At 26.2% G+C, this 23,420-nt stretch overlaps 5 protein-coding genes across 6 annotated transcripts; 3 read left to right on the top strand and 2 right to left on the bottom strand.

Moving 5' to 3' along the window:
• Positions 1 to 1,268: 1,268 nt before the first annotated feature.
• On the bottom strand, positions 1,269 to 5,930 carry LOC114120789 (replication factor C subunit 1). Of its 2 annotated transcripts, XM_027982823.2 has the most exons (13): positions 5,599 to 5,930; positions 5,436 to 5,520; positions 5,008 to 5,280; positions 3,918 to 4,421; positions 3,630 to 3,855; positions 3,483 to 3,551; positions 3,049 to 3,416; positions 2,820 to 2,987; positions 2,606 to 2,757; positions 2,430 to 2,547; positions 1,988 to 2,133; positions 1,530 to 1,917; positions 1,269 to 1,458 (listed from the first exon to the last, which is right to left on the bottom strand). In XM_027982823.2, the coding sequence occupies exons 2-13, from the start codon at positions 5,442 to 5,444 to the stop codon at positions 1,372 to 1,374; spliced, it is 2,508 nt and encodes an 835-aa protein (XP_027838624.1). In that variant the 5' UTR covers positions 5,445 to 5,520; positions 5,599 to 5,930; the 3' UTR covers positions 1,269 to 1,371. The 2 variants fall into 2 exon arrangements, with proteins under 2 accessions (XP_027838624.1, XP_027838623.1); XM_027982822.2 differs by having other exon boundaries at positions 5,436 to 5,930.
• A 145-nt stretch (positions 5,931 to 6,075) lies between these two features.
• Positions 6,076 to 8,062, top strand: LOC114120781 (uncharacterized). The gene is made up of 4 exons (XM_027982806.2): positions 6,076 to 6,281; positions 7,052 to 7,212; positions 7,289 to 7,698; positions 7,795 to 8,062. Exons 1-4 carry the CDS (start codon positions 6,209 to 6,211, stop codon positions 7,961 to 7,963), a joined length of 813 nt encoding a protein of 270 aa, XP_027838607.1. The 5' UTR covers positions 6,076 to 6,208; the 3' UTR covers positions 7,964 to 8,062.
• Positions 8,063 to 8,260: 198 nt separating this feature from the next.
• Positions 8,261 to 10,510, top strand: LOC114120743 (uncharacterized). The gene is made up of 6 exons (XM_027982756.2): positions 8,261 to 8,524; positions 9,154 to 9,333; positions 9,400 to 9,513; positions 9,733 to 9,864; positions 9,987 to 10,129; positions 10,200 to 10,510. The coding sequence occupies exons 1-6, from the start codon at positions 8,441 to 8,443 to the stop codon at positions 10,366 to 10,368; spliced, it is 822 nt and encodes a 273-aa protein (XP_027838557.2). The 5' UTR covers positions 8,261 to 8,440; the 3' UTR covers positions 10,369 to 10,510.
• On the bottom strand, positions 9,872 to 23,139 carry LOC114120742 (DNA polymerase epsilon catalytic subunit 1). Its single transcript, XM_027982755.2, has 29 exons — positions 22,954 to 23,139; positions 22,758 to 22,890; positions 22,457 to 22,675; positions 22,149 to 22,378; positions 21,530 to 21,852; positions 21,229 to 21,466; positions 20,714 to 20,960; positions 17,899 to 18,451; positions 17,397 to 17,838; positions 17,000 to 17,237; positions 16,730 to 16,932; positions 16,518 to 16,668; positions 16,054 to 16,452; positions 15,667 to 15,978; positions 14,400 to 14,827; positions 14,143 to 14,344; positions 13,882 to 14,054; positions 13,641 to 13,807; positions 13,238 to 13,577; positions 12,994 to 13,133; positions 12,597 to 12,807; positions 12,406 to 12,490; positions 12,058 to 12,261; positions 11,852 to 11,986; positions 11,520 to 11,782; positions 11,309 to 11,438; positions 11,035 to 11,246; positions 10,816 to 10,948; positions 9,872 to 10,752 (listed from the first exon to the last, which is right to left on the bottom strand). The coding sequence occupies exons 1-29, from the start codon at positions 23,007 to 23,009 to the stop codon at positions 10,591 to 10,593; spliced, it is 6,729 nt and encodes a 2,242-aa protein (XP_027838556.1). The 5' UTR covers positions 23,010 to 23,139; the 3' UTR covers positions 9,872 to 10,590.
• Positions 18,775 to 20,680, top strand: LOC114120744 (LIRP). The gene is made up of 3 exons (XM_027982757.2): positions 18,775 to 19,386; positions 19,543 to 19,732; positions 20,439 to 20,680. Exons 2-3 carry the CDS (start codon positions 19,549 to 19,551, stop codon positions 20,630 to 20,632), a joined length of 378 nt encoding a protein of 125 aa, XP_027838558.1. The 5' UTR covers positions 18,775 to 19,386; positions 19,543 to 19,548; the 3' UTR covers positions 20,633 to 20,680.
• Positions 23,140 to 23,420: the final 281 nt, after the last annotated feature.

Here is a 23,420-nt window from a genome sequence, read left to right as displayed (position 1 = left end):
ATATCATTTAGGTCGTATTTATTGAGAGATTACATTTTTATTATAGTACTATTAAAGTAATATAGTATATATCCATTAAACCCTCAGTTATTACTTATTAATATTTCCATTTAATTCGCATATAATATATATGGTATATAAATATAATAAAATTAATAAGTTATGTATCAATTTATAATTTACATATATTCTATGGGAAAAACAAAAATAACATGTTAACATTGTCATCCTATCATAATTTATGTACCGCAAAAGGAAATTTTAATTTCTTCTTCAAGAATAAACTTATAATATACATTTTCTTAAGTTCAAAAGAATGTACTTTAATAATTGTTGAGCTATTATAGTTACATACTAAAAGCTATTAATAAAAAAAAAAAAAAAAAAAAAAAAAAAAAAAGAATGTACTGTAAATAAGTCAACATCTCATCAGCCATCACCATTAAGAGAAGTAAAATGCATCAATTTTCAACTTAAATATTTTTTCAGATACCTACCAAATTAGACCATTACATTTTACTATACACAATAATTTTTTTTTTAATTTAGATCATTTTTAAGCTATTGCCTATTATACCATGAACTAAAAAATTAATAAAAATAATACATGATATAAATATAATGCATCATTATAATAATTTATTATAATGTATCTGCTTAAAATTGAGTGATTAATCTCACAATGATTTATTTATGGAATCAAATTTGACACATGCATTACAGCAATCTATTCTGATAGCTATCTATTGTGGTACATTAAATTACTATATTGCAGAGCTAATTACCTATTTTTTAAATTTGTTTTCAATGCTTTTAACGATATACATTTTTGTCTTACGGCTATACAGCCAAATACATAAAATGGTATATTAATAAATAAAAAAAATTCCTTTGTTTTTACTATCATATTATTATTTATGATTGCTATTTTTTCATATAGAAATTTGTTTACTCCTTTGTTTAGTTATTTTTTCAAAACAATAAATATTAATTTCTAAGACATAGGTACCTTGTGAAGTTGTTTCCAACTAAGTTTTACATGGTAAATCATTCTTAAAGAATAAAGACCATCATTATTAATATTGAAAATCATAAGAATACAACAATATTATTCAGTATTTATCACATACCATAATAATTACAAAATAAAAATAAATTATGAAATTATAATAGTTATCCAACATTTCTAAAAATAATACTTGAATAATTGTAATTATTAATCTTATAAAACATAATATGTATTGGTAAACATAGTAAATATGATGCAATTAAAAAAAAAGTAAAAAATTATATTTTATTTCTCATACTCAACTGTAATTATTATAATGTTTAAGTAAATAGGAAACAATTTTTGCAATAATAGAAAACAAGCTATTTCTTTTTTTTACTTTTGCCACTATTCTTGATTTTCTTATCGGGAGGTGGTGATGCTGCTTTTTTACTGGCTTTTTTCTTCACCTAGATACATGGTAGTTTAAATAACATGTATTTTATATGTCACAAATAACATTAAATATATTTATACGTACAACCATAATCAAGGCATCATTTGTAATATCTTCTTCATCTTCATCATCAGTAATATCATCTATTTCTTGTTCATCACCCAAAGCTTCAACATTATCTATTCCTTTTTTATTCTTTTTGGTTACATTAAATGTTGGTGCACTTTTATTATATGCTCTAGTAAAGGCACTTTTCACTTTAGCTGGGATATCAGACATTAAATCTTTATGGCCAGGCCATGAAGATAGTTCATTAAGAGATTCCACGTCATCTTTCACAAGATGATAATGATTCATAAAATCTAAAGATTTATGAACACCATCACTGCCTTCATCAATAAGAGGTTTAAGAATTTTATCTCGAAGTGTGTTTAAGTAATCAAGATTTATTGCTTCTTTACTGGCAGATAATCTAAATTAATTATTTAATATATTTAACACATTTCTTTATAATACATTTATAGCTTATTATATATACATACCTTATCCTAGTATGAATTTGTAATTCTTGTAAAAGTCTATTCATTTTATTTCCTTTAGAAAATTTCCCTAGCCAAGCAGGGAAGTTGATTTGTTTACTTACATGACCTCTAAGAAATTCTCCAGGGCAATAACTAGAAAATATAGCCTAAGCCAAAATACAAATACTTAATAATTTAAATTAAATTTAAAAGGATTATTAAAATACAATTTTTATTTTTATTTGATTATTTATTAAAAAATGTTGATAAATAACTAAAAACATTTCTAATCAAAAAAATAAAAAGATTGTATAGTTAAATTATTTTTATTGGAATAAAATTGTTTTTCAATTAATTTTTTAGTTGTTATTTATTGTACCAGTAACACATATCTACAGGAAATTAAGAGCAAAACATTGTTTCTTAGCTTATTAGATAAGAAAAAATATTAAAATGTAATTACTTGTGCGGGGAGTAAACTCCAATTATTGGTGGATCTAATTTTTGCACTAACTATATCTCCTATTCGTATACTGTCAGCTGCTAATGAATAACGTTCAAATGTTTTCCATTTAGGACCTCTGAAAAAATATACAACCAACTAAATAAAGAAAAAGGATTATCTATAAATAAATTTACTCGACATCATGAGGAACGGCAGCTAAATAATTTTCTTGAACAAATAATGGAGATATGTTATAATCATAGAAGAAAAGGTCACATTTATCAGTAATATTCATAGATTTATGTTCTTCAGCAGAAAAAACTTTACGCACAACATCCCATGGACCCTAAAACAAAATCATTACACAAAAAATATGAATAACTAAATTCAATATTAGTAATACATTACCATTTTAATATATTTTTTGTTTATGTTTAAATTATCTTTCCCTGCAGCCACAACTGACAAATGATTGAGTGTTAATCTTATATCATTATCTGTACTAGCAATAATTGAAGATAAAGTGTCTGGAGAAATTTTCAATTTTTCTTTATAACATATACTCATCATAGCAGCCTACAATTATATATGATAAGTACAAATATATTTGACTATTAAAACTAAGAAATATTTTTACTTTAATCTGTTCCAATTTTGGTTTATGAAATCGAAGATCAAAACAATAGTTGGACAATGTACGTATTTTTGGATGATTCCGATCATTACACATACATATTACTGGGCATTTAGCATTTTTAATTAAAATTATTAACTCTTGTACTCCCCCACGATCTTCATTGCCTGCCATACCATCAACTTCATCCATTAATAGAGCATGTTTTTTAGTTACAGATTTTCCACCCAAAAAAGGACTTAAAGAAGTTGAAGATAAAAGTTCAGATACATGATTTTGCAATTGTTTCTTGGATCTCGTATCTGAAGCATTAAATTCTACAATATCAAAGCCCAACTCTTTACAAACTAAATGTGCAGTTGTTGTTTTTCCTAAAATCAAAATATAAAAAATATAGTGTTATAAAATCAAATCATACCTTTTTTAAAAGCACTTACCAACACCAGGAGAACCAGAAAGTAGAGCGGCTTTGAAAAATGCTCCATTATCATCTTTAGCCCAAGGACCTATTAATATATTTAGATGTTATACATTTGATGTTATACATTTTAATTAAGAAACTTGCTAATATTTTTCAAACTTACTTGGTCTAGTTAATTTTTTATTGACTCCAACTCCATGGTTTGAATACCAGGATTTTAACCAATTAACCAGTTTATTGACATTACTTTTTTCACCTGTTTGACCAATAATTTGTTTTAAAGTTAATGGTTTATATTTTTCCACCCAAAGTTTTGATTCAACATTGTTGGTAAGAACAGTAGGTTTAATTGGCTGAGCTGGAGATGATTCTGTTGTATAACCACTTTCCTAAATGTTAATTAAAATGATAAATTAAATAATACAATATTTAAATAAGTAATATTTCTTACTTGGGTATCAGGTGAATCTACAGAACTTCTTTTAATTTTTTTGTTTTCTGGTGTCTTAGTAGGTGAAATTTTTCTTTTAGAACCTGATTTGCCAATAACTGATATTTCATCATCAAAATTAAGTTTTTTTTTTGGAGATTCTAATCTTGAATTGATGGTTTTGTTGTCAAGTCCCAATTTTAATGGTGAAACTGATGGGCTTATTAATTTTTGTGGTATTGTTGGTAATTGAACAGTATTTTTTGGAGACGGATTGGGAGATGAACTCAATTTAGATGATGATTTGGGTGTAGTAACAATATTATTCTTATTAGACGGTGAAGCTGTGGGTGTTCTGAAAGTATCAGATTTAGCTGGAGATTTTTTTGGAGTAATTTGATTTAATTTGGCTGGAGATTTTTTAGGAGATACATCCACATCACTTGATTTTGAATCATTGAGTTTTTTTTCAATGTTGTCTAATTCCCCCCATTCAAAATCAAAATCTTGTTCAAGTAGATCAACCTAAATAATAATAAATTCATTATTTAATAAATTCTTCTCAAATTTAATTAACTTTTATAAAAAAAACAATATTTCATTGAACTCATCCAAGAATATTTAAGCTATAACAAATATATTACATTTTTAGAAAAATTATTTAAAATTTAATATACCTGTATATCAAGATAATATAAATAAATACGGCACACGGTCGTATGCTATCTACTAAGAAAATCTTATCTACACAAATCTAAGCACACATGGCGTATGCTATCTACAAGTTTCATTATTTCACACAAGCATAATTCATCATTATTTTTTCCATTTCTATTGATGTATGTAAAAAGTGGAATATAAATTATAATAATAGTCATATATGTAATAAATTTGAAAGTTGAAAATGTGACAACAATATTGATAAAATATACTTTTAATTATAAACTTATTTTAAACATAGAATATGTTAAAAATTAATTCTGTAGATAAAGATTACCAACGGCAGTGATTATACAACATTTTATCTAGATAATTAAAATAAATACTTTAGTAGATGTTCATAAAATATAAATTTATAAATATATGTAAATCAAATACATTAAATACACACTTGTTTCTTTTTTTTGGGTTTAATCACATTGATGGCGCTTTGTTTTACTGGTTCTGAACCAAAAACATCTACTGGGTTAATGAGTTTTCGTTTTTCGGATAATTTTTGTTTTGTTTTATCTACTGGTGTAGGAGGTACTACATCATCTTCATCATCACTAGCTAGAACATGTTTTTTTTTTGATGATTTTGGTTTTTGACTTGACGATGTTGTTTTATTTAGGTCTCTCTTTTTGTTGCTCGAGTCAGTTTTTGTGAAATATGATCTTATATCCTATAAAATTAAATTTATTCATAGTTACTTTGTTGAGAAACAATGAAAACAATGTTTCAATTTTAAACAGAACATTTTAAAGCATAATCATTAGTACATAGTGTGTTCAGCAAAAAATTAAAAATGTGTAACATTGATGATATGACTATACTTACATTAGGCATGTTGATGTTGTTTGAGATAGATATTACGATCACAGAATATTATTATACTACGAGTGTAGTCACAAATATCTAATACCTATGAATGAAATATAAGGAGATTCTTAAGATAATTTAAATTACTCGACATTAAAGCAGTTCGTAGTTTTGAACTAACCAAAACATTGAGAAATATTAAATGTCAATCACTTAACCACCAGGCACCAAAACACTATAATTACTGTTTAATAATACTTAAAATTGTGTGTATTAAACTTGTAACTAATTTAAAACTAATCCTAAATTAAAATTGAAATACTCTAAACAGTCTAACCCGTGATTGAAACTTTGAAAAATTGAAACTATCAACCGGTAATCACGATTATTATTAACTATTTAACCATAGAATAGTATTAATAGTAATAATATGAATATACCGTGGTCTAAACAAATCAACGTTTTGGAAGAAGTATTTTGTGGAACAAAAGTCGAAAAATACAAAATGGAGCGAAATTATAGAGCGAAATAAATACCCCGATGAGATTAAAATATAAAAGTTATGATACCATGTGATACCACGTGATCATGGACCATAGATATATATATTTAGCTAATGATAAGCCCTGCATCACCTAATGTTCATGATATGATATCGGAAGATAATACAACGGATAGCGAGTAGCTTTTAGCAGTATAAACTAAACTAGACATGAAAGTTTTCTCAATTTATTAGTAAACGATTTCACACTACAACCCATACCTATTTCTTTTTTATAAGATCATTAATAATGTTAAATTGTTGTTATCGGATAGACCTTCCCAAGCCAAAGAAAATGAAACTTCAAGCTACCATCAGCAAAGGTTAGAATATAGTCAGTGATGCCTAGTCTTTTTTCTTTAACTAACCTTTGTTTTTCTAACCTTTCGGCTATATTACTATATTAGTCATTAATTATTATTTATTTAGTAAAATTTTAACTTTGTGCCACCAATAATTGTATAATATATATATTTTTATATTTTATACCTATTTAATAAAGGTTGAGTTAACTACTTTACTACTTACTTTATTATAAAGTTACTGTGATCCCTCTATTAAAGACTACAAGCCATCAGTTGGAAATATCTTGAAACTGGAATATATTTTTGTGTTTATTTTAAATATTTTTGGTACATCTAAGACCTATTGCAATAGACCTATGTAAAAGGACATACAAAAACTAATGATACGCCATACTTATGGTATTCGAATATCTGCAATCCTATATTCCTATCCCTTAAATCAACTGCATTCTCAAAATGATCTCCATATGTTGTGACAGTGTATTTTATTAAAATGCAGTACTTAAATATTCCCATCTGCACAAAATATTTGATTTATTTAATTTTAATTTTTGTAGTCTTGGTAGGGTTAAATATTTATTTACAATTGTTATTATTATTAGCATATAGCTATTTAATAATTGTTAATTATATATAATAATATTAAAAATAATAATAATAATATAACAATTAGTAAATTTATGTTATTTAATAATTCATAGAAAAATACTATTTTGTTATTATAATTTATAGCGTATCTATTAATCTTTTAATTATTGCATTTTTTTTAATGACATGTTATTTTTCAGAGAAACTAGACGACTTACATAATATGTGTAAAAATATTATCACAAATCAAGCTACAAACGATTTAAAAAAACTATTTGATGAAGGTGCTCTGATTTCAAGAATGTGCTGTAAAGTAAAAAAAAAATTTCGCGGAGAAAAACTTTTTAGACGTCTTAAACAAGTAATTAGCAGTTGTCTTAGAAACACTGATTAAGTATAAATTTAATTATTACTCAATATATTTTGTAATATTTTAGACCACTGTTTCTATTAGAAAACTCCATCAACTAAATATCGCTGAGGTTATACAAATTTTACTGTCGACATTTGATAATGGTATGCCAACAAAACAAGCTTGTCAATGGGTTGGCACTCGTATTTTAGCAGCTTTAAATCTGATCAATCAATTACAGCAATTCAGTGAAGGAATAGCTCAACTGATAGTGAAGGTGTTCCAGAATGGCCAATGTTGGTTAGAAATGAACCTTGCACTTGCTATGATTAGCAGAGTGTGGATACTTACTAAATCGTTGCTCAAATCATTTTCACGATCCTATGAAAATTTTATACCTCTAGTGAATCAATTAAAAATGTCTGAAACCAAATGGCTACCAAATTTTGAATTACCTGAATATTTAAATAATAATATATTAGAAGATAGTCAGAGGTAAATGTTCATAAATACTAAATACTATATCGCTTAACTGCTTAAGTGAGGATGTGAAATAGTGTAAAACTTTAATAATAAATTATTTTATTTTAGTGATTCAACTGTGGAACTTGTGAAAAACCCCGGTTCTGTTATGAGTCGTAAACCAGAACAAGAAGATCCAATTATGAAAAAAAGGAAAAGACCTGGAAAACGAAATAGAATGCTACAAGAGAAACATAATAATACAATTAAAGTTGTTAAAAAACGAAAAATTAATTAATTTTACACCATATTTAATTTTTTTTACATTTGCTTATATTGTTGTATTCATGTTATACCTTTTTTAAATGAATAACATTTTTTTCATAATTTAACATAATGAATTTCTTGTTAATAATTACCTACATCATTGATCAAATATATGTTTATTTAATCAATGTATTATATAAAAGGCTGTACCTTAGGGGATTTTGAGGGTTCACCTCTCCCCCTACAACAAATTATTTTTTTGGAATATGACTTTCATTATATAAGTATTTTATCATTGATTGTAACATGAAAAAGTGAAAATTCTTAACTTGCACTTTGCAGGGAATGGTCATGGTTGTCATGGATACGGGTTTTATCACCTATCAATTTAATTTGAAAATTTAAAGATATAGTTATTTAGTGAACAAAAATCGTTTTTTTTTTATTTTCTCACTAAGTGGTCAAACAATATAAAATACAAATTTAATATTATTTACACGAATACACCATGAACGTTAAGAATAATGATAATTATGTGACATCTTACAGAGCGGCTCATACATTGATACCTAATGTACCATTCGAAAGTAATGTAAGAGCGATTGAATTGTAAATTTTTAAACACCTGTCATAATATTTTATAATTTTGATGTATTGAATTATTATGAAAGTTACTTTTAATAGTAATTAATTTTGGTAACTATACAGTTAATAAGTGGAATTTATTTTTATATTATTAATGAGTAATGGTGACGTAAACACCAGGGTAGTCAATTTTTATTCATGGAACTTACATTTTTTCAACCCATCTACCCCTGAAGTAAAGTTAAAAATAAAATATGCAAGTTACTTGTTAATAACATAACCCTTCAGTAAAGCTTTACCCATTAACCCAGTGGTCTCAAACTCAAATTACCAACAAGTCATATATATTTATGTCAAAGGTTAATGGGAAAAATATTTTTTTATTTTTACTCATTTTAATACTAACTCTAAAATAAACGAAATCTAAGTTTTTAAAAAAATAAATATTCATTGCAAGCCACATATTTTAAGGGCTAGCGGGCTGCGTATTTGAGACCACTGCATTAACCTATTCGTTATTTTTTTTTTTTTTTTGATAATTTATTCAACATTTCTATATAGTACTGCCATCATTAACGACTTAACAAGTGTATTTTAAGAGGATTGACAAATCATAAATGTTTTTTTTTTACTAAGGTATCGTCACTAGACCCTGGAATTGAATCGAAACCCAATATTCCAGAGTTGAAACAATGGAATTATGACACGTCGACAAACATTCATCATGATTATAAAATTAATGCAATGGATCCTATTCAGAAATCTACAAAATTAAATGTTGACCAAATTCAGTATATAATGCCTCATTTTGAAAAAGTACAATACATAATAATCCATCAATCATTTTCAATGTATAAAAATATACTATAATTTTTATTGCAGTATTGGTCAAATCCTCCAAAACCAATATACATACCACCAACTGAATACAATGATAAATACATACAACCAAAATTGATGTCGAACATCGAACATTTGCCAGCAACAATGATTTGTGTAAGACTAAAGTCTTAAAACTAAACGATATAATATTAAGAAATTAATTCCGGGTTGCATAAAAATTCACTTTTATATATAACATTTTATAAATCAAATAATGAGATCTAATAACCACATCATAAACATTATTAATCTTTAAAATTTTAGTGAACCATTTAATGAATCAATTTTTTTTATGCAACTCGGAATTAAAATTGAGTTATTATTTAAAAACAGGGGCAAATAACACCAGATGCTCAAAAACATCTTAATGTAATGCAAACGTTAAAAGTTAGTGATGCTGGTGCAATTAGAAAAGTAGACCCATATGTTAGTACTCAGAAATTAGATTACATCGAAATAAATCCAGTAAGTGTCAAGTTCTAGTGTATATTTTATTAACAGTTAAAATTAACAGAATAATAAAAAATAATATTATAATACAATATACATCAATTTACATTTATACATTTTGTAAAATACAATACTAGGATATAGCAAAACAATTAAATTCTAAATATTCAAAATTAAAACACATTAAACCAGCATACAAGCCATTTTATGATGAACCAATATTCAATCGACAGAATGCTATTCGTTTACTGCCAAACACATTAAAACACATTCCACATAAGTAAATAATAATTTACAAATTATAATTGAAATTAAATTTCATTATGTAAATCATGTTATATTTTATCCAGTGCTCTTAAATCTGAGATGAAAGCTTCATATAAAATACCAGTTCACATATCAACATTTGTGAATACTGTTGAAATTCCAATATCCATATCCAGGAATTTAACTTTGTCTCAATTATTGTCTGTACCAGGGATGTACACAAGTGAATACTCAAAAATTGGTGGACATTAATAATACACAAATTATATCATCATAGTAAATAATTAGATGATTAATGATTACAAAAAATATAATTTTACAATACTTAGACTTTTTTTCAGAAATAAATAATAATAATTAGTTTGTTATTAAAAATAAAAATTGATCAAATTAAGTTTTTACATTAAATTTTTTTATTGTTTTTGAATCACAGCTTTAGTCACCGTAAATTGGCTTATAATATTGGATTATATTTTAATCCAAATATTGTTTTAGTATTTGTTGTAATAGAGTCATGTCATAATAATCAGCAATTGCTTTAAATGTTTTTAGATATGACATTATATCATTTCTGGGTATTACTGTAGTGTAACTACCAGCACATGAACAATACGCATTGAGATTTTCCATTTTTATCTGTAAAACAATAATTTAGTTGAAACAATTTAAAAATATTTATTATATTTATTATATACATACTGCTGAACATTTTGTACATTGCAGATCTTGTAGAGTATATGCCATAACTTTTCTACCAAGAGCATCGATCAAAAAATGTTCGATTAACATATTATCATAACAACTATTACAATTAGGACATAGCCATGTTTTTCTAAAAATATAATTTATGTATTTAGTTTTTTTTTTTATAATAATTGATTAAATATTATTGATATTAATTCTAAACAGTTAACATACTTTCCATCAACTACCCTTCGATGGGAATCTTTACACAAATCTATGTCACGGCAATGGTTACAACTTTTACAAATTACTTCAGGTAATGTCCAAGAGAGACACGGGTCTGTCCATTCAGCTTCATCACTAAAATTACCTACACCAATTAAGCGTAAAAGATTTTTTCTTAGCTTTATGACATCATCTTCAATTCCAAAATCCAGCGAAAGTACCTAAAATATTTTTGACACATAAATTAAATTGATTTAAATAACTCTGGAAAAAAATAACTCACTTTGCAAACTGTCTTCACAAATTGCAGAGCTGGATTTAAATGTTTTCCTTTATTTTGCAAGAATGGTGAAAGTGTTTCTTGTAGTTCTACATCCAACACTGGATATTTTTTGTAAATTTTTTGTGTTATTCTATTTAAAATATTATTTTATAATTATTAATGAATTGAAATAATATAAGGTAATATAATTTAATAAATGCATTTTACTTACGAGAATAATCTTGTCGTAAGTTCATCTGCAATTACAGTTTTTGCATACTCTGCTACACCTTCACATGATGCAACACCTAACATGTTGCTTTGGGTAACTTGTGATAATGATTCTGATATACGTTTTAATGTCACAGAATCAATTGATCGCATATGTTTATAAATAGCACTCATGTAAACAGCAATTGTTTCTTCAAAATGTTTGCGAGCATGACAAACATTAGGTAAGAATTCTGAAATGTTCCAATTCATTTCAATTCCCACCTAAAAATGTACGATAAAAAATACATGAATTATATTTTTATTTGTTTTTTTTTTTCAATTCTAAATTACTTCTTCAATATCAGGTCCAGGTGCTTTGTGTTCTTTGAGAAGATGTTCAACGTCTTCATTTGACATATCAATTATATCACTCATTGCTTCTTTTAATTCATCAGAAAACTTGGCTTTTACTCCAGAATAATTCCACTATTTAAAATGTTAAAATAAATTATAAGGTGTCAAACACTATTAACAATGGTTAAACAAATTAACTTTACCAAATCTAGCCACATCAAATATTCCCAACATGGTCCTAATGATATTTGTAAGCTATGAAACAATTCTTTGTTGGTAATGTTTTGTACAACATAGCGCACATAAAAAATTGCATCTTCTAATGATTTTTTTTTTGTACAAATAACTATTTTATTGAAATTGGCAAATATTATAGTAGAACCAAGTCGTTTAAATTCTGCAATTAACTGTATACAAAAAAAAAGGTAAATTAGTCATATGATCTTATAAATTTTATTTAACTGTTGAGCTATCATAAATATTCTAGTAGCTAATAAAAGTAATAACAAATTTTGTAATTGAAAAATTATTTTTATAATATAAGTACATACTTGCATGAACAGTTTTCTCATCAAACTATAAAGTGTTTTGCGTAAAGCAGGATCATACAATAATGCATTTGGTGATCTTAACCACCTGAAAAATCATTAAAAAATTATAACTCATTATTCAATAGTATTAAAAATTCATTTATTTAATAACTGTAATAGTGATTTGATATATTCAATTATATTTATATTACCTATAAAAATGAACCATTTGAAAATCAGCAAATGGATTTTTGTGCAGTACAACATCACGAAACCAAACATTTACCATGGATCGTAAAACTCGAAATGCAGCTGAGCATAATGCTATTTCATCGTAAGTTGGTGTTACATAAGTTCCACCATCCATTATTTCTTCAAGAGAAGCTTGAGGTATTTGATCAAATGCAACACCAGCACTTGTACCTGAAAAATATATTGATAGACAATGTTTAACAACATGAATATAATTTAAATAAAGCATTTAATAATTTCAAACAAATAAACCACCGTTAATGCATTTGTATAACTAAGCTTCTTCATTAAAAAATTTCAAAAATTTGTTTATTATATAATATTAAATACCTTATATTTTTATTTATATTTAAATACCTTCAAAATCATGAATATGATGTGACTGTAATAATGTTGTGACAGGTAAGGCATCAATTTCAAGTTCTATACAATAGGAAGTATAACAGCCTTCATTATTGACAAGCATACTTGAACTTTCTTCAGAGTCCATTAACATTCTATTTAAAAAAAAACAATAAGAATTGGTAATTTATACAGGCAATAAGAAAATATCAACTATATTATATCACATTAAGTTACTTATACAAATAGGACTGATTACCTATTGTCATCTGTTTCACGACCACCTAAATCAGGTTTATCAGTTTCTGAAATCCATAGTACAAAATTGTGCTTCATCAAATGTCTAGCAAAGAAAATATCTGATGCAAATAATGTTACATCAGCTGGTAAATTTCCAAGAGGTATTTGTAAGTATCTGCATTGCTCCAACATAATATTTATGTTTTCTGGACTATTTAAATAGTGATTAACAATCAAGCTGCACCCTAAACGTTGCCATTCCATTTGAGCATACATAGAGGTAGTAGAATCTTGTACGTGGAGAGTTACCACTGGGAATTCAGTCATTATTGGAATGTTAGATAGCAATACTTGACTATCTAAATTTGAATACAAAATTAATGATTTAGAAATAACACATTTCATAGGATTTTTTTTATTACCTATTGGGGATTGAATCACTAGCATTGTAGGTCCTCGTTTTTCATCCCTATACGATTGAAGAGTTCTCTGAATTTGTCTGTAAACTTGTCTTTCTTCTGTTTCTACTCTAACTTCAAAAGTTACATCAGATGGAGGAATACTTGATTCACTGTGTCCACGAGAAATTCTTCAAACATTTAATAAAACACACAAATTAAAGTTAAAAAAAAACGTAAATCAACTACTATTAAAAATTATTACTTGTTATTACGTTCTTTGCTATACAAAGTATTTAAATTTGCCATCCGATTTGTACGAACCGTATCTGTGACCCAAACAAATGCTTTTTTATTAGGTGTTAAAAACAGTGCATACATGGCACGTATACCCGTTGGCGCTTTATTACAGTATAAGAATATATCTTTTATAGAACTCTGTAAATAAATTAATAAAATAAAATAATTTTTTTTAATCATTTAAAACATATTGATTAAATTTAATGAAGAAAAAAATTATACTAACATTGGTTAAATATTTATGAGAAACTTGTTTCATTTGCTCTAATGAAAAATTTCCAAGATCTGGCAATGCAGCCATTTTTTTTGCTGATTCCAAAGTAACAGAACACATACATCCAAGGTTTAGTAAAGCCCTTAATTCCGGTGTAACTTTAGTTTCATATATTCCTTCAACACCAGATTTGGATAGGTTGCACATAAAATTACTAAACAAACATTAAGTTTTAAATAATGTTAAGACCAGAACAAAAATTTACTTACTCTTTGGTTTCACCAAAATCTTTTTCCAAAACCGTATACTGGTATAAGTTTAAAACTGGTCTGGCTCTGGGCAATATCATATTCACTTTAGTACAAGAAATATATTTTTCACTGACATCAATCTCTGTTTGTCTTTGGTTTACATAAAAGAACCTAGGTATATTCATTCGAATATTGTGCAATTCATCCCCAACCATGGCCCAAAGTTTTAGAACACCGGGTTCACCAGATGGACACACTTGTATAATCTGCCACGGTTGACTCAGTAGCGTTTGCTGTGCCCGTCTTAAAAATCCTCCTAGGGTACCAGCTCGTCCTTTAGGAACATGGATTTGATCGTCTCTCAAACGTTTACCATGTTTACCAATTATTTTAGCTCTCATTTCAAGTTGCCAATTCCATTTTTTCTTTTGATATATGATCCAATTCTAAAAATATTATATTTAACTTTAAATTAGTGAAAATTACTAAAATTGTCATACATTCTCTATAGTAATAATTACAGTTCAGATTTATAAGTTTTTACATTTAGTTACTGAGTATAATATTATACACTCTCATAAGAGTGAAAATTGTGGACGATTCATTAAACATTGAGTTTACAAGGAAAAGTTTTTTTTGCATATTTTAGAATATTTCAATGGTTATAGAAAATTTAGCATATTTAACATATTTTGAAACATTTGGTCCATTATAGGAAAAAAATTTTGATTTCTTAAAATTTCAATAAAAAGGTACCAGAAAAAAATTGTTTGGATCATTTACAGCAAACAGATTTAATAATACTTAGAATTTTTTTTGTATCATTTTGATACAAAAAAAAACACATTACTTTTATGGGGTCAAAATGTTCATTAAACAAGATGGCTAATCTGTAATGTTAGCTGTTATTTATCCATTCTTATAAATACAAAATATTTATTACATCAATTATTCAAAATTGTTTTATGTTTTAATTATATTTTTTATATATTATATTTCAATAGTACAATAATTCTATTATAAAAGTGTATCTCATTTGAGTATAATTAGATACTTAAAGAATAATTTAAAAAGAAATAATACAAATTTATAGATTTTTTAAAGCGAATATAAAAAAATATTTTTAGGTTTTTTTAAAGAATAAAAGCATCATATTTTAGATATATTTATAGAATATAAATCTGGATTTATTATCTAGTTTAACAAATAAAATACTTAAATAATACTTTTTTTCAAATATAATTATACCTACAAAACAATATTTTATTTTAAAAATTATACCAACCTGAATATCATTAGCTGGAGGTGGAGGTCCTAGAGCTTCTTTCCAGTTTCTAGCATCAATTGGCGAAGGATCACGTTTACGTTTTTTGGTTACCATTGGTCTTGGCCTAATGTCTACATGGTTATTATCTTCGTTTTCTCCAAAATCTTCTATATCTTGAAGTGCATGTTGTTCAGTTAAATTTTCCTGCACATCCATTGGCTTTATTTGAAACATAGTATTAATTTTTCTTTGTTTTAAAGGATCAGCTTTCATCAACATTTTTTTATGTAACCAATCAGGATGTTTAACTCTTGGAACTGGATTAGCAACCTAAAACCAATTTGAGAATAATTTTGATTATTTGTAGATATATTTTTACTTAATACAGAACAAAACATTACTTACTCCCTGTAATGTTGCTGGAATAGTAATGATTTTCTGAATTGTGCCACTTAAACGTTCTATATAATAATCCCAATCAAGAACATCACGAATATCAATATCATCAATTGAATGGTCACCAAGCCATCTTCTTAAATAATGTCTCTTCACACTTAACTCAGATTGAAATATAGCTAATGGTATAGCTCTTTGTGTAACTGGAGTACCTTCTGGTTTTTTGGATATTATAAAACGACAAGCAAGTCCTTTGTCTTTCACCATTTGATCGCCTAAAAATTCAGCTAAACGTTTAGCTGTAGATATAGAAGTTGATTTTTGAGCTCCATAGTCTTCAAGCTTACGGCTCATGGATCGATTTTCTGATATCAGTTCAAATAATTCAGAATCTGGCATGTTTTTACCCTATAACAAAACATTTTTTAGATTTTTTTTATCCAATTAAATTTTTTTAATTATAATATGCTTACTTTAGAGTACAAAACATCTAGCCAATAGTCAGCAACAGTTGCAACACTTTCATAACATTTTTCTAAGGTATCACCTTTTAAGAAGGCTTCAAACACTGATGACTGAAAAATCTTAATAATTTGAAGTTCTCCCCTTCTTTTAACTTCAAATCTATCAAAAGTTAAAAGCTCATTTAAAAAATTTTATACAACAATTTTTAAGTCTTACATACCCTTTCAATTCTGCCAGTGATTTGTCTAAATTGAACACAGCATAACGCTTTTTAAGTTTTTTTCCTTCTTCTTTAGAAGCTGGTAAAACCATTGCTAAATATGGACCATCGACTTCAAAGAAAATAGAATTTTCACTTCTTTGTTCATAAATTAAATTTTTCGAATCAACTAAATCATGATAGATGTGATTGGTGAAATGATCCTAAACAAAACTTGTGTTTATTTTCTATTAATTAAGTAAATATATTTATAAGATTTATTTCACTAACTTTGACCATTGAGTTTAAAACTGCATTTGGAAAAGATACAGTAAATTTAGGTTTTTTTGCATGCGTTGATTCAACATTATAATTTTCAGGAAATGTTGATGGAAGTATACACCATATACCGTCAGTATCTAATTCTAGAGGACGACCAATTTTTTCAATTATTTCACGAGCTTTTGTAATTATAGCAGCACCAGTACAACACACTATTCCAGCCATTTCCATACTATGCCAACGTGCACTATAAATGAAACAATACAAATAAAAGAAAATTTAGTTTAAAATGTTTGACAAGAACAGAAATTGTAAGAGATCCCTTTAAAAAATAACCTTTTGTAATGTTAAAAATTAACCCAACTATTTAAGATATTACTAAAATGATAGCCTTATGTTGTATTACCCTTTTCTCATGACATATCCATAAAATGAGTTAAGGATACACTTGTGTGCTAACTGTAATGAATCATATAATATTTCACGGTTTTTAGCTGATTTGATTTCAACAGGATCACCAATTGCTATTGCTTCAGAAATTTGTTTTTTAGCAACTTTACACAGCCCTTTATACTCATAACGTCTATCTCTGAATGCTCGAACAGTATCAACGTAAAATGAATTTTCTTTTTGACAAATAGTTGTAGAACGTTCTTCAATTTTGGTTACATGAGTTTTTTTATATACTTTACGACAATATTCAGTCAAACGTTTTTTTTCCCAAGTAGCTCTTTCATCTCTCCTCAGTTGATGAAATGCTCTAGGAGGGTCATTAGGAAATTGACCAGGGAACTTTTCAGTTTCTAATTGCTGTTGGATACGTTGAAACTCAGTTCTTGAGGCAGGCACTAAAAATAAAATAAGTAAATTAATGATCATTACACAGTTTAACAATAGATATAACATACTAAGCTCTCCTCTCCATTGCCAAGTCATAGTTCTTTGGCATTTAGCACCTGGAATATTAAAATCACAAGCAGCACAAATTTCTTCATTAACCATAGCTGAAGGCTGTAATCGATTCGTAAGTATAATGTTGGGATACATAGCGCCAACATCTAAATGATATATTAATGGTTTCAACAATGGGTAAGGATCTGCTTTTAGAGCTTCCAACTTTTTAACAACATCTTCTAATATTTCATTTAAATTTGTTACACTATCCAAAGGGACCTTTTCTTCTTCTTCAATTGCAAATCTAAATATTTCAGATGATTTCTGAATGAGCATATCAAAAGCTGATGTATCTAGTCTAAATCTACAAGGTATGTCAGCTCGAAATACACCAGATTCTAAAGCTTCTACATGGCCACCAACATAAGTTTCTTGATCTAATACATGGCCATCATCACTAAGTTTATTTAGTTCTTGTTCTTGTTTATTTGGAAAGATAATATTCGCATGAAATGCTTCTACCATCAAAAGACTTTCACATAATGTTCCAGAACCTTTTCTTAAAACCTAAAATGCATACATCTAACATAAATACTCATACTAAAAGTAAAATTATTAGTCAGTTTTTTTATTTTATAATACATTAATGGGATTAAACATTCATTCAATAATAATAAACATGTGTATTTTATGTACTAAATATTAGTTTTAGTCTGATAATATTTAAATTAATTAATTAAAGACTAGGTACTTATTACTTATTAGTTTTACTTCAGGAAGTTGTTTATAAAAGTTGTATGTTATAATAACTACTATGAAAACTTTAATTTTGAAATATAAGATTTAAACTAAATATTTTGTTATAATAGCATTAGTTTGCTAATTTAGAAATAATAAACTTGTGTTGGTATAATCAAAATTGTTGTAAGTTATAGTTAAAATTAAAATATAATACAGATAAATAACAAATTAAATAGATTAAAGATTATTAAAATGTGTGACAATCCAGTACACAGTGTGACCTTTAATTACAAAATCTAACCATAAAAGTGTCAGTTTTTAGAGATGTTTCTATAAATTATTAGTGAAAATGTACCCATAATAAAAACATATTTAATAATAAACTAAAATTAAACTAAACTGTTATAACAGAAGACATGTGACATTTTGACATCTCATTAATATTATTTTATTTACCTTTAGAAGTTGTGATTGGGCAATGGGAAAATGTAATAACAACCATCAACATTTAATATATGTCAATCAAAAATTAAATTAATTTTCTCTCAATAATTATTAATATCTTGACCCTTGTTCAATCATCATCTTAATGTTACTTGATGCATTTTAATTAATTACAACTATTGGATCTTTACTTAAACTCCTACGTAATTTTAAAATGGGGATGAAACCATTATATATAAGACCAACAACGGTTGAAAATAATCAGTTCATCTACTTTCTGCAGACCATATCCTTACCAATTTAAATATTCATTCAAGGTATGTAATTTTTTTATATTATACCATAGTATTGTAAGGATAATACTTTAATTCAATGTTTAAAAAATTGTATTTGATTGTTATTTAATTTTTTATGATATAACTGTAACTATTTTTTAACATTTTTTTTTTTTATATACCTATATACCATTTTAGAATACAATGAAGATCAGTGTACATTTGAGTATACTCCTCTTAACATTAGTCATCAAAATTGTAATAGCCAATGCTAACCTACAACTACCTTCACGACAATATTGTGGTTCTAGTTTGGCAAACATAATGCAAATTGTATGTAAAAACAAATACAATGGTCCATCACATGGAAAAAAACGAAATGAGATTGGTAAGTTCATAATGTGTATACATAGTACATACAAACCATTTTAAACTAACCTATAAGAATAATAAGTAATTATTTTCAAAATAAAACAGTCACTGATTTTGATTCAAATTTAAAGTATTTATAAGTTATTGAATAAAACGTCCAAAATGTCATGCTTTTTAGTAATATGAAATAGGTAAAAATAAATTTAAGACATAATATAATTGTAAATAAAATAATCAAACTCTATCATATTGGAGTTTTACACATGGAAATTTAAAAACATACTAAGTATAACGTCATTGTTAACTTAAAAATATATATTAACTTATTGTGATGTGTTTAAAAAACATTTAAAACGTGCTATTTATTGTTGTCATACAATATATAATTATTAATAATGTTATTTATAATAATATTTCAAAAAATATTGATTATTCTGTATTGTTATAAATTACATTTTAATTTTATTATCAAATAAAATTATGCATGATTATTTTGGACCCTTTTAATAACCTTAAACAATATCTTGTAACTCAAAATATAAGAAGTAAGAACCAAGTTAATAAATAAATGATATTTTTAAATTATTTTGTCAGTGGAAAATTTTAACAATTAGATATTACATTAGATACATTTTTTCAAATAAAATATAAACAAACAAAAAATGTATTTATGTACTATATTTAAAATCTAATTAGTAAAATTAAAAATATTTTATTAATAGATTCAGATGTATTGGATTATAAAGACCTAGAAGACTATAATGCAATTGACTACCCATACCAATCAAGACAAGAAGCAATGTTATTTATGCCCACACGTATAGTACGCTCTTCTAAAAGAACTATTATCGACGAATGTTGCCGCAGACCCTGTTTAATATCTGAACTAAAAAGTTATTGTGCTAATCAAGATTAATAGATTTAAGTGTTTTTAGATGTTAAATAAAGTTTAAATATTATTATATTAACATAATACTTATTAAAATAAAATCCATACCTCATCAGGCTCCATAGGGATGATTGTGCATAAAGCAAATATAAATGGATGAACATATTTCATATATAAATAATAAGTAGCAACAGCATCAGACACTGAATAATTAGATAGTACTTGAGGTTCATCTGTTGCTAGTCGGCACATATCTTCTGGATCAAGCTCAACTGGGTCATAACGTAATTTGGCTTTAGCAACAGCTTTCAAATTTTGCGATCCTACTGGAAGATAAGAATCTCGTTTTACCCAACTAAAAAAATAAAATAGTCAATATTAAACATTTAAGTATTAAAACATTAACCATTAAAAATAATTATAGTTATAAAAAACAATAAAAAATAATTCAATACATTTCATAAATACATATATTGCAATTTTAAATTGTACAAACTTTATTTAATTTAACCAAACCTCATTTCAAGAGATTATGTTAAAAAATAATTTTTACAAAATAAAATAAAACAAATATATATAGTTTACCCATATTTTAATAAACATTAATTTAATTTGTTTTTTACCATAAACAATCCATATGCATAGCTGGCCGACAACTATACACTCCAGCTGAATTTTTAGAAAACCCTATTTCTTGTGACATATTTAAATCATGAACTGCTGCTCGAGTTTCCACAAATGGCCAATCAAAAAAGTCACCATTGTATGTTACAATTATATGAGGGCGGATTTCCATTATGTGCTCAAAAAAGCGATTTATCAAAGCAGCTTCATCAGGTTCATTAAAAACAGTGAATAAACCTAAAATTGACAAATATTAGAACTCTTAAAATATCAATATTTACAGTTAAGTTACTGAATTACCTTCAAATTCTGGTGTAGGTGTATACTCAAAATCAACAACATCTGCAGATATAATTTCCCGATTATTAATTAAATATCCTTGACCATCAATCATATATGAAATCATCATAATTTGATCAGTATTTGCATCTGGAAATTTAAGTGGAAGTTTTGTGGTTTCAATATCAAATGCCAAGACAATCATATCAGGACGGTCTATAATATCATCACGGTGAGTAAATATAGCTTGGTTATATGGACCACGGCATTGAACTGTATACCATAATCCAGTAAATATCTTTAGATCTGTAGATACTCGGACATGATATACAACATCATATTCTCTAGAAAAGCACTTAATATTTTATTATATTTTCATATAAAACCAATATATAATTTCCATAAATGGTACAAATTCAAGTATACTTTTGAATTTCTTCAAGTTATTTATAGTATAAAAAAATTAGTTTTTGATTTAAAATATTACAACTCTTATTTGATAAAATTTTATAATTATTAAGTTAAGTATAAACAGCATTAAAAATTTAAATACTAAGAAAATGTTAAATTCTTAATATTACGAGTATATCAACCATTTTTATTATTGTATTTATAAATATAAAATAATTTAATGTATAACCTGATATCAATTATATTTTCCATGTGATCAACTTGCTTCTTTGTTGAAGCTACTTCTGATAAATTAGCTAAAGATTCTGTCAACATTTCTGTATAATAAGAATTATTTTTTAGTGCCATACGATTTTTACGTACTGCTGGCATTATAGCTTGGCGCATTTTATTCATTTCAGTAACTGTTGCAAATGAAATTTTTATATATCTTTGTTGTAAACCTATCAGATGGTTTGGCTAAAAATATAATATTATAAATGATTAATAAGATAAAATAGTCATGAATTAGAATATATGCATTTATCCAATAATTACCAGGTCTAGGTCTTCTTTCATAACAGTGTCAATACTTGTAAAACTGCCAGCAAACTTTTTACTTATATAAGCAACAACTTCTTGAACATATTCTTTTTTGGCTAAAAGAAAGAAATATGGTTGAAATGGTTGTGTAATTCTAAATCGAGATCCATCATCTTTAATGAAATAATAATCAACGGCAGCTACCAAACGTTTATCTTCATCAACAATTTCCGTCTACAACATTTTTATTAATCAGCATTAGTAACATTCCATAAAAAATAAAGAATATTATGGTTTTAATACAAATATTATTTACGCTATGCATGTTGATGAGGTAACCAGTATGCTCTTGATAATCTTTAACGCGAACAAAACCATATTTATTGTCAATTATATCATTTTCTATGGATTGCTTCAATCGAACATCATTGGAATCTTCTTTGAATTGGCTGAATAAAAATATAAAAATATATAACATTTAAATCTAATGCATAATATATTATAATACATACTTAAAATATGACTTCTCTACGGGTTTAACAAAACGGCCTGTATTAGCAGGAGCCATATTTGCATATTAAAATTGAAATAACACAGGTCCCCGTCAATACACAATACTAAAATACTAAATTACTGAATTAGCAAGTACTGAAAAATGAAAATTGAAATGAAAAATACATCAATATTTAAGACAATTGAATTTATTATGATAATACATTGAACAAATTGGCGGGAATTGTAATCATGGACGAAAAATTATTGTGTGTATATTGATAACATTTTAATATTAAGCGGAAAAACATCAAATATGAAATCTCAAATCATAGACATACAAAGATATTAAGGTAATTATTTTATGTCTTTATTGATTTTCTTTATTAAAATAAAGTTTTACATTTCTCAAATTAAATCAGATATATAATAAAAATGTTCCTACGGCCAGTTTTTTTTTCAATATCTCCTGGCCATATATTATTAT

The sequence above is a fragment of the Aphis gossypii genome, chromosome 1 (assembly GCF_020184175.1).
Source record: "Aphis gossypii isolate Hap1 chromosome 1, ASM2018417v2, whole genome shotgun sequence".
Taxonomy (NCBI): domain Eukaryota; kingdom Metazoa; phylum Arthropoda; class Insecta; order Hemiptera; family Aphididae; genus Aphis; species Aphis gossypii.
Note: the sequence above shows the minus strand (reverse complement) of the source record. Positions and strands in the feature narration are given on the sequence as shown.